A 15,132-nucleotide genomic window follows, 5' to 3' on the forward strand; every position below is an offset into this window, starting at 1 on the left:
TTACAAAACAGCCAAATTTTCTATCATTGACATCCAATAAAACAATTAAGACAGTGAATATCAATTGGATGGCTTATTCGTACACATAAGTATCAGTATAGGATGGGGATTTATTTGTTACACAAACTTCCTGAATTGGAATCAGTTTGTACTAAAGAAAAACAAATCGTATCATAGAGAAAAAAATCAATCTTCCCTGATCAGAAACATAAAACTCCGGGAAAGCAAGTGTACATATTTCTAGTTTCTACAAAAAAAGGATATTCAAACATTTTTAATGTGAATGAAAAAAAAAACTGCGACCTTTCTATTATTATATATTCCTGAGCTAATGTTGAATATTAAATGGGGAAGAAATTACAATGTTTTGAGTATAAAATAATGTATCTTCAAAGCTTCGTGCATTCGGGACAATTAACAATAATTATTCGTATAACACCGACCCCATCATAAGCCTTGACGAAAAGGGCCATATATCTGCGATTTCCTTGAACGAATTGTGTACTTTCACAAAAATATTTTTTTTATTTGATTTTTTTATTTATAAATGCAAATGCAAGGATATTTGTTTGTTTGTGTGTAAGATGAAATTTTATTTCATCGAGTGGGCTTTAAAAACAGTATTCTCACGAGTGGCGTAGCCACGAGTGAGAATACTGTTTTTAAAGTTCACGAGATGAAATAAAATTACATCTTACAAACAAACAAACAAATTTTCTTTTTATTTTATGCTTAAAAACAAGTAAAAACGAAATTTCCATAATTTTAACGTTAATATTAAAATCTGTTTTCCCCATTGAGAGCCCCATTTAGTCGGAATTTCTCATTAAAAACAAGAAGTTTTGAGCTGAAAAATAAGTCCGCCAATCAACGTTAAATGACGGTGATATTTATTCATTTTATTAAAAAAATATGAATGATTGCTTGTTTTAATAATAAAAACAAACAATTCTTGTAGGAGAAAAAGTCCAACCATCCATCCATATTTCTGTTACTTACTGCGAATTTATATTAGACCTGGCTTTGTAAAATGTAAGCGGCAGCCATTTTTTAAAGTTGTGTATTTCATGGGAGGAAAATAATTGTGTAAGATTCAGAGGGATATAATTTGGATTTGTTAGTCATACACCTTTTTAAAAGAAAGAAAACTTATTTGAGGATTGTAACAGACAAAAAATGAGTGTTGACAGATGTGAAAACATTCAAAAAAGGAGCTGGGAATATGGAAAACTTGGAAGCTTGCTCAGGAACGCTGGGTTGTTTTACTTATTTTTCGAGTGATGGCTGTCATTGCTTTTCAATTTTTCATAAAGCATACGGCAGTTATTGCTCGTAGGATGCTTTAATATGCCCAAATGTCATCAAGAGCAGTTTTGCATGGGGAAGGAATGTATTTTTCAGACTGTAAAAATGAAACAAAAAAAAATAGAGACGAAATTTGGTGATTGGAATTTGAATGAATAGAAGTAAGTTTTCTTCTTTTTATTACTTTTGACATTTAGGTTATTTATCAATTTCAGCTTTGCTTTTTCTTTACACAGCCAGACATTGTCAGCAAAAATAAAACTGAGGTACCACATGGGGAAAATCTTAAAAAAGTAGTTTCGTCATTGAAAAGTGTGAAATTATATTTTGATAATTTTCACTGTGAAATTATCAAATATAATTTTCACGGATAAATCAGTAAACCACTGAAAAGCATAAAATATATATATATATATATTCCAAAATGGCATTTTAAGGCGTATGCTAGAGTAATATATAGATGTGCAGAACAAGTCAAATTCAAGGACTGATAACTCAAAACGAGGTCGGTGTCCCCTGTTTTTTTATTATTATCGCGCAATACTTTAATGTATGTTTACATTTATGTAATTTTAGCATGTGCTTTTACGAAATTGCCTGTATCGTCATTTATTTTTATATAAAGATACTTAATGTTTTTATTATAATGCATTTATATGATAAATACATGATTTAATAGACACATATATTATGATATGATGTATGCTATACATTATAATTTATATTCCCCTATAAAATCAACGAAGTCAAATTAAAAAAAAGAACTTTTTAAGCTTCCTTCTCCATCCATAAGATTTAACGTTATGTAAATTATTATGAAAAGATTATATCTAAACTAAAATTTGATGGCGCCAAACATTGCACTAAAACAACACGGATGTTAAATTACGTGTTTCTTTAAATAGAAAGGAATTAAGTTTGCTCTTGATATGCATGTATTATTTTCAGAAAGCTAGCTATCTTTCTTTCTTTCTTTCTTTCTTGTGTTTCTTTAAATAGAAAGGAATTAAGTTTGCTCTTGATATGCATGTATTATATTCAAAAATATATAGAGGATATTTGTTTTGTTCAGTGTAAGATCGGAATATATTTAACCGAGTGAGCACCAAAAGGAATATTTCACGAGTGGCGCAGCCACGAGTGAAATATGAACTTTTGGTGTTCACAAGGTGAAATATATTTCAATCTTACACTAAACTAAACAAATTTTCTTTTTATTACATGCAAAGAAGCGTTTTAAAAAGACATTTAATCTAATACTGAATGAAAAGCGCGCCAAATAATAATACAACGTGACGTCATTTACGACGTCACGTCATTAAGTTGGTACCCAGTACTGTGTACGCTGGTATTTCACTGAAACAACGTAAGGGGCTTAAATTCAAAACAGTGAAATTATCAAAGTGGTAATTTCACTGTTTCAAACAGTGAAATTACCAGTTTAGTTTTATATCACTGATATATTTCTATAAACCACCGAAAATCATGTAATAAATAGTTATATCTGTAACGTTTTTTGTTTGTGGACATTCCATGACTGTTCCATACCTTTCATTTTTGCAACATTCTGACCACGACCACGCAGTAACGTCCGATATTTCCACACGAAAACTAGAAAATAACATCTTTAATTAATCTCTCATCAGATGAAGGTCAACTTAAGACTTTCCACAGCCATTGTCTTTAGATTTTTGTTTTCAATTACAAGAAAGACTCTGTTGTTGTTGTTGCTAAATCAAAGTTTCTTGTTTTTCTATTTAAAATGTTATCAACTAGAACATATTGTCATTATGATCAGCTGTATTATTTCAATATTTACTTAACCTGTAAATCGCTGATTATCTGGTTTGTGGTGTTGATGTTGGTAGTTTTCACTCCGGATCACGACAGTAAGCCACATCCACAGAATAGTTCAATTACCGCATCGATCCTGAGCAGGATCAATCTCCCACGCAGTGATCTCCCCTTACAGGATTAGACTGGCCGTAGCGTAACCGGTGCGCGGAGTTTGGCGCAGGATGTGAAGCAGTTTACCAGTACTACAGTTGCTTTTACTTTCGCAAGGAACTGATAACATCTGTACATGCTAAAGAAGAGGTACAGTGAGAGTGACCGTAGACAATCACAACGTAATTATAAGTGACTTGCATAGTTCGGGAATCGAACCCGGATCGCCCAATGCACTGACCGGACGGTGCCTTATCTGAGTTGTGTGTTACGTATTGTTGTTCACAATTTCTATATCTCTTTATGTATGTTATATATATTTATGTTTACTTTATATATTTATGTTTATTTTATATATTAATGTTTGTTTTATATATCTATGTCTACTTTTGATATTTATAGCATACATTTAATTTGTGTCAAGTACTTCGTACATGGAACGGAACTAAAACTAGGTAAACTGCACTTGAATTAACTTTGATAATTACAATAAATGACTCTTGTTCTTTTATATATCTTAAAGGGAGACACGTGCAAAATTTTCATTTCTTCGTTTTGATTTTTTCATTCATTATTCTGTCAATATCCTCAAAATAAATACACTTGGCAGTCACAGGAACAAAACTTCTCCTTACAAAGGATTAAATGATGGTTTTCTAACTTGACCCACGTGGGTCAGGTTAGAGCGTTAAGATTTGACAATAGTTGCCACATAGAATTCTGAAAACGTTAAAGAATATGTCAAAACAATGACCTAGACTTGTTATAATCATACAATATCCACAATATCTATTATTGTTTTATTGTATAAATATATTTTTAAAAATATTAGAATCTATACCGGTAACAGGAAAACCCCTGAAAGTAACTGCGTTACTTAGAAGATATTAAAATAGAAAATCACCTAAACAGAGTTTCGTTCGTTATAAGACTAATAAAAAGAATGAGACCCTTCAACAATGCATTTTGCAAAGTTAATCATTTGATTTGATATTCCAGCATTTTTCTGTGTTTTCCGATATTTAAACCGAAGAATGATTAACATTATGTTTGAAATACACTACTGTGTATATATCATTCGCTTTTTTCAAATATGAAAAAAGACACAAATGAATTTAAATAAATATACTAGTATAGAAATAAACACAGTTTCGGATTTATTTTACCTATTTATTTTTTTTTTCAACCGTTATTCGATAAAATTAATAAATCTACATTTTGGGAGACAAACAACACAACAAAATTACTAGTGTCTAGTTTATGCTATTGGTCTGAAAACATAAATAAATAATAATTGTTTGGCGAATAAATTATCAGGCTAATATAGGAAAAGAAAATAAAGACAAGGAAATTCATTCGTTGAAAATATGTCCTCGAAAAACTTTGGCTCCAAAGTTGAAGCTTTACACATTTGTGTATACATAATATATAGAAGAGGTCTAACTAATTAAGATCCCTGAGAAACAGTTGAAAAAACGTACACAGTATCTTGTACAGATACATTAATTAATCATGTACAGATACATTAATTAATGTACATTAATAGTCGTCATGAGAGAGAGAGAGAAAACAACAGAACAATCACTTTTGTTATTTGATGCATAACCTGCTCTCACTGTCCTGAATTTGGCACGTTTGATTCTGCAAACATCCGCAGTTAGTAATCAGTAATTTTCTTCCGTTAATCGGCGCCGGTAACTTCCCGGGAACTGTGTCACGTGCATCTAGTCCATGTATTGCACATGCGCGGAATTTTATTCCTTTTCAAACACCCGTAATGTTGTTCAATACAAGTATGGATAATCCTTTAAGTAACTCCGTAAAGGTTTCGGAAGAGGTAGATCATCAACAAGTGAAGGTACTCCCGACGAACTCGCCGCCGGAAGAGATCGGTTTATTAGCGTCCTTGTTAAATGCTTTAAAGTCGGCACAGACGTAATCTTTGGTTTTGACATAACAATTGGTAGATCTTTTTTACCATTTTTATCAAGAAATCTGCATTGTTCTGACTTTTTGCCTTGGCTTTTTCTAATGTAATAATCAATTAGTTCTAAAAGTGAAGTAAATTTTGGCATCTGGCGTTTAGATTTTTCGTCGGCGTCTAAAGTGAATCTCCCACGTTCGTAAAATATTCGAATACTGGTAGGTCCTCGACTGGTTTTAACACTAATTGTGTATAGATGTTTGGAATCCGAACTATCACGTACTAAAAATGTTCCGACTGGACATGATTTTAAAATAAGTTTTGCCTCCGCACTGCCAATATTTTGATGGTAAAAACATCCAAAATATAATGTGTACCTTGTTCCTATATGTACATAAAGATCTTTTTCGCAGTAATACGTGTCGGAATGTTTGTGTAACGCCGACGTTCTTCCTGAGGATCGTACATGACCGGTTTTGGTGTCGTCGGCATTCTCGTTACCGTCCGTACCGTCGGATTGTTGTACTTTGTGCCGACAGGCCATATGAATCTCTACACACACGGGTCCGCCCATATGGTTATCTGGGTTTGAAGTTGAAATAATAACGTTTTATAAACCTAACAATTTATCTCTCCAATCCTCAGAAATGTCAACAAAATTCCTATTAACTTATCCAGTAATTAGATAAAATATTATCATTAATATTTCAGTTAAACGATCACTTCAGCTCTGCGTAGCAATTTAATAAATTCCAAGCACAAATCTCTTATTTATACAACGTTACTGATTTACCAAGAACAGAATTCATATACATGTAATTGAAGTTTCATAAAGTTTATTCTAAAACACGTATGCACGTTATACAACATAAAGCTGGCAACTTTTAAATTTAGTTACTTTGATAAAAAAAATCAGCGCAATGAAAACGTCAAATCGAAACGGTAGTTAATATTTCTTATGTGTTCACAGAAAAAAAAGTAGAATAGTGCCCGCGTCCGTATTATTCAAGGACAAACACAAAACTTCTATTTTCGGTTTCGAAACCCTCTAATCAGATAAATATATTTAAAGTTATGATAGGCCATTATGTCAAGTATTCATTGACAAAATTTTCAAACGCGGAAGTAGATCTGATAGATCGTCAGATAGGACAGTATTTAAAATTAAGTGGAGTCTACATTTATTTCTTCTTTCAGTTTCATTTTATTCTAAATATTTTCCTTTCTTTTATTTCTGAAAATATAGAATATAATTAAGTTCTTTTAAAATTTATATGAAACCAACAAAAAATATTTATTTCTAGAAAAATTCTTATTTTTATTTTCAGGAAGTTATCATAATGTTCAATATACAAACTGTGGTATCGCATGAGAAAAAGAGTACACCTATATCCATTACATGAGTGGCCTACAGAAAAAAACTTTCTATTCTCAAATGTTACAAGAAATATTATATATTGCTGAAAATTTAAGCAACACATTTTTGTTAGAAAGATCTAAAATTATATTCTAACAAGTCTTTAAAATAAGGATTGAACCTGTTTGATATGGAATGCCGGTAGGGACATGCCAATTTGCTTATTTGCCAATTGCTGAATTGCTTATTTGCTAATTGCCGATTTGCTTATGTGCCAATGGCTGATAGGCTTAACGACAAATTTGCTTATTTGCCAATTGCTTAATTGCTAATTTGCTTATTTGTTAACCGCTGGTTTACGTATTTGCTTATTTGCCTATTGCTAATTTGCTTTTTTGCAATAGAAAAAGTTTACACTGTGCCGGAAGTATATGGAAAATCTGACTACAGACAACCAGTTGAGCCAGATCTGTTAACTTTTACCAACAGTATTCTTGTAAATTCAGTGTTTTTCCAAGAATACTGTTGGTCAATGAATTTAGTTGCAGTGATGCCTACGCAGATATATGTCTACAACTGATGGCTGACATGTCCTTGAGAACACAGACACTTGGGGGTCAGATCCCGTACCCCAACGTGATACGTGGCTGTGTAAACACTCTATTTAAGATATTTTAATATTTAAACACGAATTGGACATCGTTAAAACTGGTTTTCAAGCAATTTTTACATATACCGGTATGAAAAAATACCATATACCACCAAGTCTCAATAAAGTACTTAATGGTTTTATCGTTGTAACAAATGTCCAATTCGTATTTAAATAAATATTAAAATAGTTTTGATATAGTGTTTACAGACGCGTATCACGTTAGGGGCAGGATCTGACCCGCCAGCATCTGTGCTTGAGAATGTCTTATAATGTGCTGCAGCTATATATCTGTTTGTGCAGCTTAAGTCAGAGATTGATGGCATAATAAACACTTGATTAGTCATAATCATATAAGTGTAAAGATTGAAAATAAAAGAACTTGAAAACAAAACTATTTCTCATTTTATGGCATATAAAATGTCGTTATTCTCATTTGTCACAGAGGGCCTCATTTTAGTGGTACGAATACATAGTATCACGAATGATACATTTGGTGCATGCTTAACACGGGTGTTTGTCTTTGCACTTAAGCAATAGGCTTCGTTTTTAGCTCTGTAAGAATTTAGATCACTTATGTCTGTGTGTGCATCAACATTTTGCTTTGGTTCAATGTTTTTGAAATTTGGTCACACTTTTCCATTTCTTCGTGTTGTACATTTTACATGCTATCAGGTGACCATGACCATGATTATGACCTAGGGTATAATGGACAAAGCCTCTTTGAATATTGTGTATGCATGCTGCCTATGTAATGCTTATGTGAAGTTACAGTTAGATATAAGCAATAGTAACAGAGATATGACAGAAAAACAAAGGCTTCTCAGTACAATACATTGGTGACCTTAACATTCAGTATATAACGGGCACAGCTTCTTCATGTACTTTGTATGCATGCTTGTAACGCAAAGTTTATGCAAAGTTGCAGTAAGATGCATGAATCAGCAAAAGTAACAGAGATATGACAGAAAAACAAGTTACCAAGAAAACCAATGCATTGGTGTGTAGAATAGCATCCCTATTCTCTGAATAGTGGAGCTTAAACTAAAACTCAAGATAATTAAAAAAACAACTACTTTCTGAAACTAAATTTATTTTTTTCGAAATTGATTAAAATGTATCCATCTGTCTTTCTATCTATATTCTAGGTAATGATGGATTGATCATAATTGTCACAAGTTATAATCAACAAAACTTTATAAACATAATAGCATGATGTAGGTTCATGAGCTTGAAATAAAGTCTACAAAGACTTGTTATTTTATATCAAACAAGAACTTTGTGAGTCGGACGTGTCGCCTGACAATAGCATAAAAATTTATGTAAACAAGCAAATTGGCAAATCAGCAAATCAGCAATTACCAAATAAGCAATTAAGTAGTTGGCAAATAAGCAAAGTGGCATGTCCCTACCGGCATTCCATAGTTTGAGCGTAGTTTGAGATACTAATTTGCAATCAAATGTTTTATAAATATCATTCATTTCAGTATTTCTACATAAAATATCTCAAAATCACAGATAGTTCTTAAAAATTACATTGGTGACCTTAACATTCAGTATATAACGGGCACAGCTTCTTCATGTACTTTGTATGCATGCTTGTAACGCAAAGTTTATGCAAAGTTGCAGTAAGATGCATGAATCAGCAAAAGTAACAGAGATATGACAGAAAAACAAGTTACCAAGAAAACCAATGCATTGGTGTGTAGAATAGCATCCCTATTCTCTGAATAGTGGAGCTTAAACTAAAACTCAAGATAATTAAAAAAACAACTACTTTCTGAAACTAAATTTATTTTTTCGAAATTGATTAAAATGTATCCATCTGTCTTTCTATCTATATTCTAGGTAATGATGGATTGATCATAATTGTCACAAGTTATAATCAACAAAACTTTATAAACATAATAGCATGATGTAGGTTCATGAGCTTGAAATAAAGTCTACAAAGACTTGTTATTTTATATCAAACAAGAACTTTGTGAGTCGGACGTGTCGCCTGACAATAGCATAAAAATTTATGTAAACAAGCAAATTGGCAAATCAGCAAATCAGCAATTACCAAATAAGCAATTAAGTAGTTGGCAAATAAGCAAAGTGGCATGTCCCTACCGGCATTCCATAGTTTGAGCGTAGTTTGAGATACTAATTTGCAATCAAATGTTTTATAAATATCATTCATTTCAGTATTTCTACATAAAATATCTCAAAATCACAGATAGTTCTTAAAAATTACATTGGTGACCTTAACATTCAGTATATAACGGGCACAGCTTCTTCATGTACTTTGTATGCATGCTTGTAACGCAAAGTTTATGCAAAGTTGCAGTAAGATGCATGAATCAGCAAAAGTAACAGAGATATGACAGAAAAACAAGTTACCAAGAAAACCAATGCATTGGTGTGTAGAATAGCATCCCTATTCTCTGAATAGTGGAGCTTAAACTAAAACTCAAGATAATTAAAAAAACAACTACTTTCTGAAACTAAATTTATTTTTTTCGAAATTGATTAAAATGTATCCATCTGTCTTTCTATCTATATTCTAGGTAATGATGGATTGATCATAATTGTCACAAGTTATAATCAACAAAACTTTATAAACATAATAGCATGATGTAGGTTCATGAGCTTGAAATAAAGTGTACAAAGACTTGTTATTTTATATCAAACAAGAACTTTGTGAGTCGGACGTGTCGCCTGACAATAGCATAAAAATTTATGTAAACAAGCAAATTGGCAAATCAGCAAATCAGCAATTACCAAATAAGCAATTAAGTAGTTGGCAAATAAGCAAAGTGGCATGTCCCTACCGGCATTCCATAGTTTGAGCGTAGTTTGAGATACTAATTTGCAATCAAATGTTTTATAAATATCATTTATTTCAGTAATCCTACATAAAATATCTCAAAATCACAGATAGTTCTTGAAAATTAATATACAACTTTTCAAAATGTATATTCTCATATTACCTCTCAGTAATCATAAACAACCTCTCAGTATTCATATACAACCTCTCAGTATTTATATGCATCTCAGTATTCATATACAACATTTCAGTATTCATAAACAACCTCTCAATATTCACAACTTTTCAGTACTGATATACAACCATTTAGTATTCGCATACAATCTGTCAGTATGAAATTCATTTACAACCTGTCAGTATTAACATTTCACCTCAGTATACATATATAACATCTCACTATTCATATACATCTCAGTATTCATATACAACATTTCAGTATTCGCATACAATCTGTCAGTATTCATTTACAACCTGTCAGTATTAACATTTCACCTCAGTATACATATATAACATCTCACTATTCATATACATCTCAGTATTCATATACAACATTTCAGTATTCACATACAATCTGTCAGTATTCATTTACAACCTGTCAGTATTTACCTCAGTACTCGTATAAAACATCTCAGTATTCATATGCAACCTCTCAGTATTCGTATATAACCTCTCGGTATTCACATAAAACATCTCAGAATTTATATGCAACCTCTCAGTAGTCATATACAACCTCTCAGTACTCGTTAACAGCCTCTCAGTATTAACTAAATTTTCACATACAACCTCTCATTATTCATATTTAACTTCTCATTATTTATATTTAACCTCTCAGTATTCATATTAAACGTCTCGGTATATTCATATATAACCACTCCATATTCAATGGAGATGTATTATATAAATCTCTTTCATGTGTTCCAAAGAAATGCATTTGATCACTTGTATTGTTTTGCCCCTTCTGGTGTTTAAGGAACTTGTGTCGATTCTGCGACATTTTTATTTTTTTTGGGTCGTCAGACCAAACAAATAATGGTAGCGAAATTTCAGAGTCTAATGCTGTTAATTGCATTTGCCGAAAGTAGTCCGCTTTTTTGAAGCGGTTACTTCCCTTTATATGTAACACTAAGGCCGAAAAATTCAGGGGAAATCACTGCGTAAATATGGTCACATGACAGGCGCATTAATTTTCAAGCAAAATAATTCCCGAATGGTCGAAGATTTCTAATATTGTTTTATTCTTTATAGATATACATGCTTATAGTAAGCGCCATGATTATTTACACAAGTGTTAAACAACAGTTAGCATCGTTACAAACCCTAATTTAGAATAATATGGTTTTCTTCAAGCCATTAACATATAAATTCACCGTGGCCGAGGGGTTTTGTGCGCTCGCTTAGTAAGAGAGAGGTCTGGAGTTCAAATCCCAGTTAAGGCAACTCATTTTTTCAAATTGTTTAAGTCAAATAAACATTGGATTGAATATCAGTGTTGCAATTAGTCTTATAGCCAATCTACTACAATTAAAACGCTGGAAAGCACTATACAAAATTAAATTGTTTTATAATCTCACAACCTTCACCTTTCTGACATTCTGAGACCCAACTGGGACATCTTATGTCCCAGGACCCAAACAAATTTAGCGCATTCTTTGCTTTGATTCTTTTTGCATCCATATGCCATTCTGACTGTTGTTGCCAATATTTTGTGTCTCATGAGCTGACTATAAAATATACTCTGTAATAGTCAGCCACATTGTACTTTGCTTTGTTTTTCCTATAACTTTCGAGGAATCTTCTCTCTGCCACATTTTTATTCTGACAATAGTAGGTGTTAAGTATAAAAAGTTGCCCACTTCATTTCATTGTTTTTATTTTGTTGTCGTTTTTTGTTTTGTTTTTTGTTTTTTGGTTTTTTTAAGTATTTGTTTCTTTGTTTGTAAAACGCCTCTTGGTTATCAATGATTATTTTATTTCTATACGTTTTAAACCATACGAACTATATAAAGATATATGATATTATTAGTAACTTTTTCAGCGAAAAAACTTTATCTTCTTTATCTTACTTATAATTATAGTAACAATTGAAATTCCAAAATAAAGCTGATTTCATTTACAGTGTATATCACCTACGTATCGAATTATCAAAGTTATGAATATGAAAACTAATGCGTGCCAGCGTAAACACATGATCGGACAGCAGTGGATTTAAAAGAACTCATAAATAAGAATTCCGTCCTATTTTCTCCCTTATAATAGATATATTTGAAATGGGTAATAGCTCAATGTTTGAGATGATTATAAGCAGGGACTTTAACTGTAATAATGGAACCAATATACTTTTACTGTTATTAAATTTTATAAAAATATAACATATAGATTTGTACCCTTGAAACTTATTAAAGCATGCATTTGTCAATAATCAGTAATAACTAGTTTTTAACATCACGTGATTGCCTTTCCTATTCTGCTTCTCATAGTAATTGGGACGTCTTTCACAATGTTCATTATATGCTGCGATGACCATGTGAGGACACCGTATATTTATAACGAGAAATCAGTCGAACTTCCTTGTTATATTACCCTATCTGTACTAATGCAAACTGATTGTGATAAAATCTGGCATATCTTGGCGTATAATACACGTGGTAAACTGACTAAAGAATGTAAAGATGAACTCATCAATTTACATAGCTCAGCTGTTGTCCTACTTTTCGTCCAATATCTAATCAGGGAATGAACTTAATGTTTTATAAATGTGATAAACAAGAACATACACTTGAATGATATCATCGTACATTTATCAGATTTAGTTTCAAGTATAGTTTATACAATTATATATGTTCGAATGTTCCGATAAAATATGAAACGTGTGTTGTCTCCCGTAGTATTCCGGTCAGTATTAACTATAGCCCACCAACCTATCCCTTGGAAAGGCAGGGGTAGCAAGTAAACTAGCTATGTAACACCGCACTTTGGGGTCAAACGCACTTTGGGGTCAAACGCACTTTGGGGTCAAAATCGAGAAGTTGACCCCAAAGTGCGTTAATATGCTACATATCAACGCACTTTGGGTTCCAGAGGTCTAAAGGTGTAATCTGAGTTCTGCTTAAATACTGAAAACTGACTTATTTTCGATCTTCGACATTGAAATATTTGAGGTGGAGTTCAAGATGGCGGTCAATACTTTGAATGATGCTTAAGTGATAAAAGTTTCATTAATTTTACCACTTAAAATATCCAATAATAATAATAATCTGTTCATTTAAAACAAAATTACGGTGGCATAAAAAGTGACATTGCATTTATTTTTTATTTTAAGTTTTTGCAAGCATATTTTTATTTTAAGTTTTGCATACATATTTTTTTTTTTGAGCTTTGCATTCATATTTTTATAAAAGTTTTTTCGTACATTTTTTTTTTTGGGTTTTCGTACATATTTTAGCCAATCTCAAACAGCTTTCACATCTCATAACAGCCCATAGTTGAGTATAAAACTAGCACAGTAGTTTGGTCACATTTCGGCCCATTTTTTTGGAATCGGCCCAGTCGTTTTTGGCCGCGCAAGTCTGGTTTCGGGTCGACCTTTTTTCGGCCCATTTTTTTAAATCATATGTATTTTATATAATTAGTGTATTTTTTAAAAATTATTATCTACTATTTATATTAGTGTCTATTTGGAAAGGGCTGTTGATTGGTGAATGAATATGCACCTCTCAACCCCACCCCCTGAGTATAGCGGGGGGAGGGGCATTGACTTTAAACCAAGCCGACCACTGGTAAAATCTTCGCCCTGCGGGGGGATATTCAGATAATAACATTCCTGCCTTATGCCCTGGAACAGCGCAGACATCACACGATTTTTTTAACCCGCACTCCCCCGGGGGCAAGGGAGGTGGTTACAAATGACTGGTGTATTACAATATCGCACAATAAAAGATCTAAATAGGTCCTTATATTCCACTGATTTAGAAAAATAAATATATTATACATGTATATACATGTACATGTATATATCAGAGACATAGATAATATCTATGTCTCTGTAAATATATATTACTAAACAGTGTTATTATCTTTTTGATACCCTCCAAAAATGAAAAAATGTTGGTATTTGCAAATGACGTTTGCAAATGGGGTACTGTAATTTACAGATGGCGAAGAGTTTGAAAATGGTATTTTACAAATGGCGTGATTATCCAAACCTCTACTTTGCAAATGGCGTCATGTAAAATTATGTGCGAAAAAAAAGTAAAAACCAAAACAAAAAAAAATATGTACCAAAAACTCAAATAAAATATGTATGCAAAACTAAAATAAAATATGTATGCAAAAACTTAAAAAGAATATGTATGCAAAACTTAAAAATAATATGTATGCAAAACTAAAAAAAAGTATGTATTCAAAACTAAAAAAAATGTATGACAAAAAAAAAAAAATATGTACGAAAAAACAAAACAAAAAAAAGTATCAAAAACAAAAAAAATGTTGCAAATGTCACTTTTTGCCACCGTTCAGAATATTTAGTACAGAAATCGTGTATTCCTAAAGTTTAAAAGATGCTGCGAAAAAAATATCACCGTTCTGTCAGTCATTTACTTGATAACTTTGGTGCCATGTTGAGCTCCATTTTAGATATGTAAGGATTCATAAAATGCAGTTAATATTTTTTCCCCTCCGTAACAACCCTTCGCCAGATGCTTTTTAATGGGAAATCTTACATACTTCTTTAGAAAGATGAATTTTATAATGTTAAAATAATGGTATCAGAGAAATGTAAGATGCCTTGTTACCTGAATAAAGTAGCGATAAATGTGAAATTATTTGTTCATAAAAGAAGTCAAAAAACAATGTAGTATTTTGACTTCCATATAAAACATGTAAAACTACTTATCACTATAACAGTACTGTACTCATCATTGTCAAAGAGCAACAGATGAAAAAGATGGTTCAGGTAATTGGCCAATGTGTATTTTTTTGATAAATATAAAAGAACATCAAAATAAAAAAGCTGAAGAAAAACAAATAAAAGCATAATGGGCCTTTAAAAATGTTATTTTTTTAAACCTCGGGGAGATCGATACCCCACAATCCCCTCTATACCCCCAGTGAGATTTTACATTATTCTGAAGCTCGCTCTTAAT

The 15,132-nt window shown here is 31.9% G+C and overlaps 1 protein-coding gene across 1 annotated transcript; it reads right to left on the bottom strand.

Moving 5' to 3' along the window:
* Positions 1–4,410: 4,410 nt before the first annotated feature.
* On the bottom strand, positions 4,411–6,232 carry LOC132743739 (suppressor of cytokine signaling 2-like). Its single transcript, XM_060732302.1, has one exon. The coding sequence runs from the start codon at positions 5,748–5,750 to the stop codon at positions 5,037–5,039; it is 714 nt and encodes a 237-aa protein (XP_060588285.1). The 5' UTR covers positions 5,751–6,232; the 3' UTR covers positions 4,411–5,036.
* Between the last annotated feature and the right edge of the window lie 8,900 nt (positions 6,233–15,132).

The sequence above is a fragment of the Ruditapes philippinarum genome, unplaced genomic scaffold, assembly GCF_026571515.1.
Source record: "Ruditapes philippinarum isolate M1 unplaced genomic scaffold, ASM2657151v2 ctg772_1_1_1_1, whole genome shotgun sequence".
In the NCBI taxonomy this organism is placed as follows: Eukaryota; Metazoa; Mollusca; class Bivalvia; order Venerida; family Veneridae; genus Ruditapes; species Ruditapes philippinarum.

Bases quoted from the DNA above. Each gene is read 5' to 3' on its own strand.
- LOC132743739 (XM_060732302.1), bottom strand. From the start codon at position 5,750: ATGGGCGGACCCGTGTGTGTAGAGATTCATATGGCCTGTCGGCACAAA.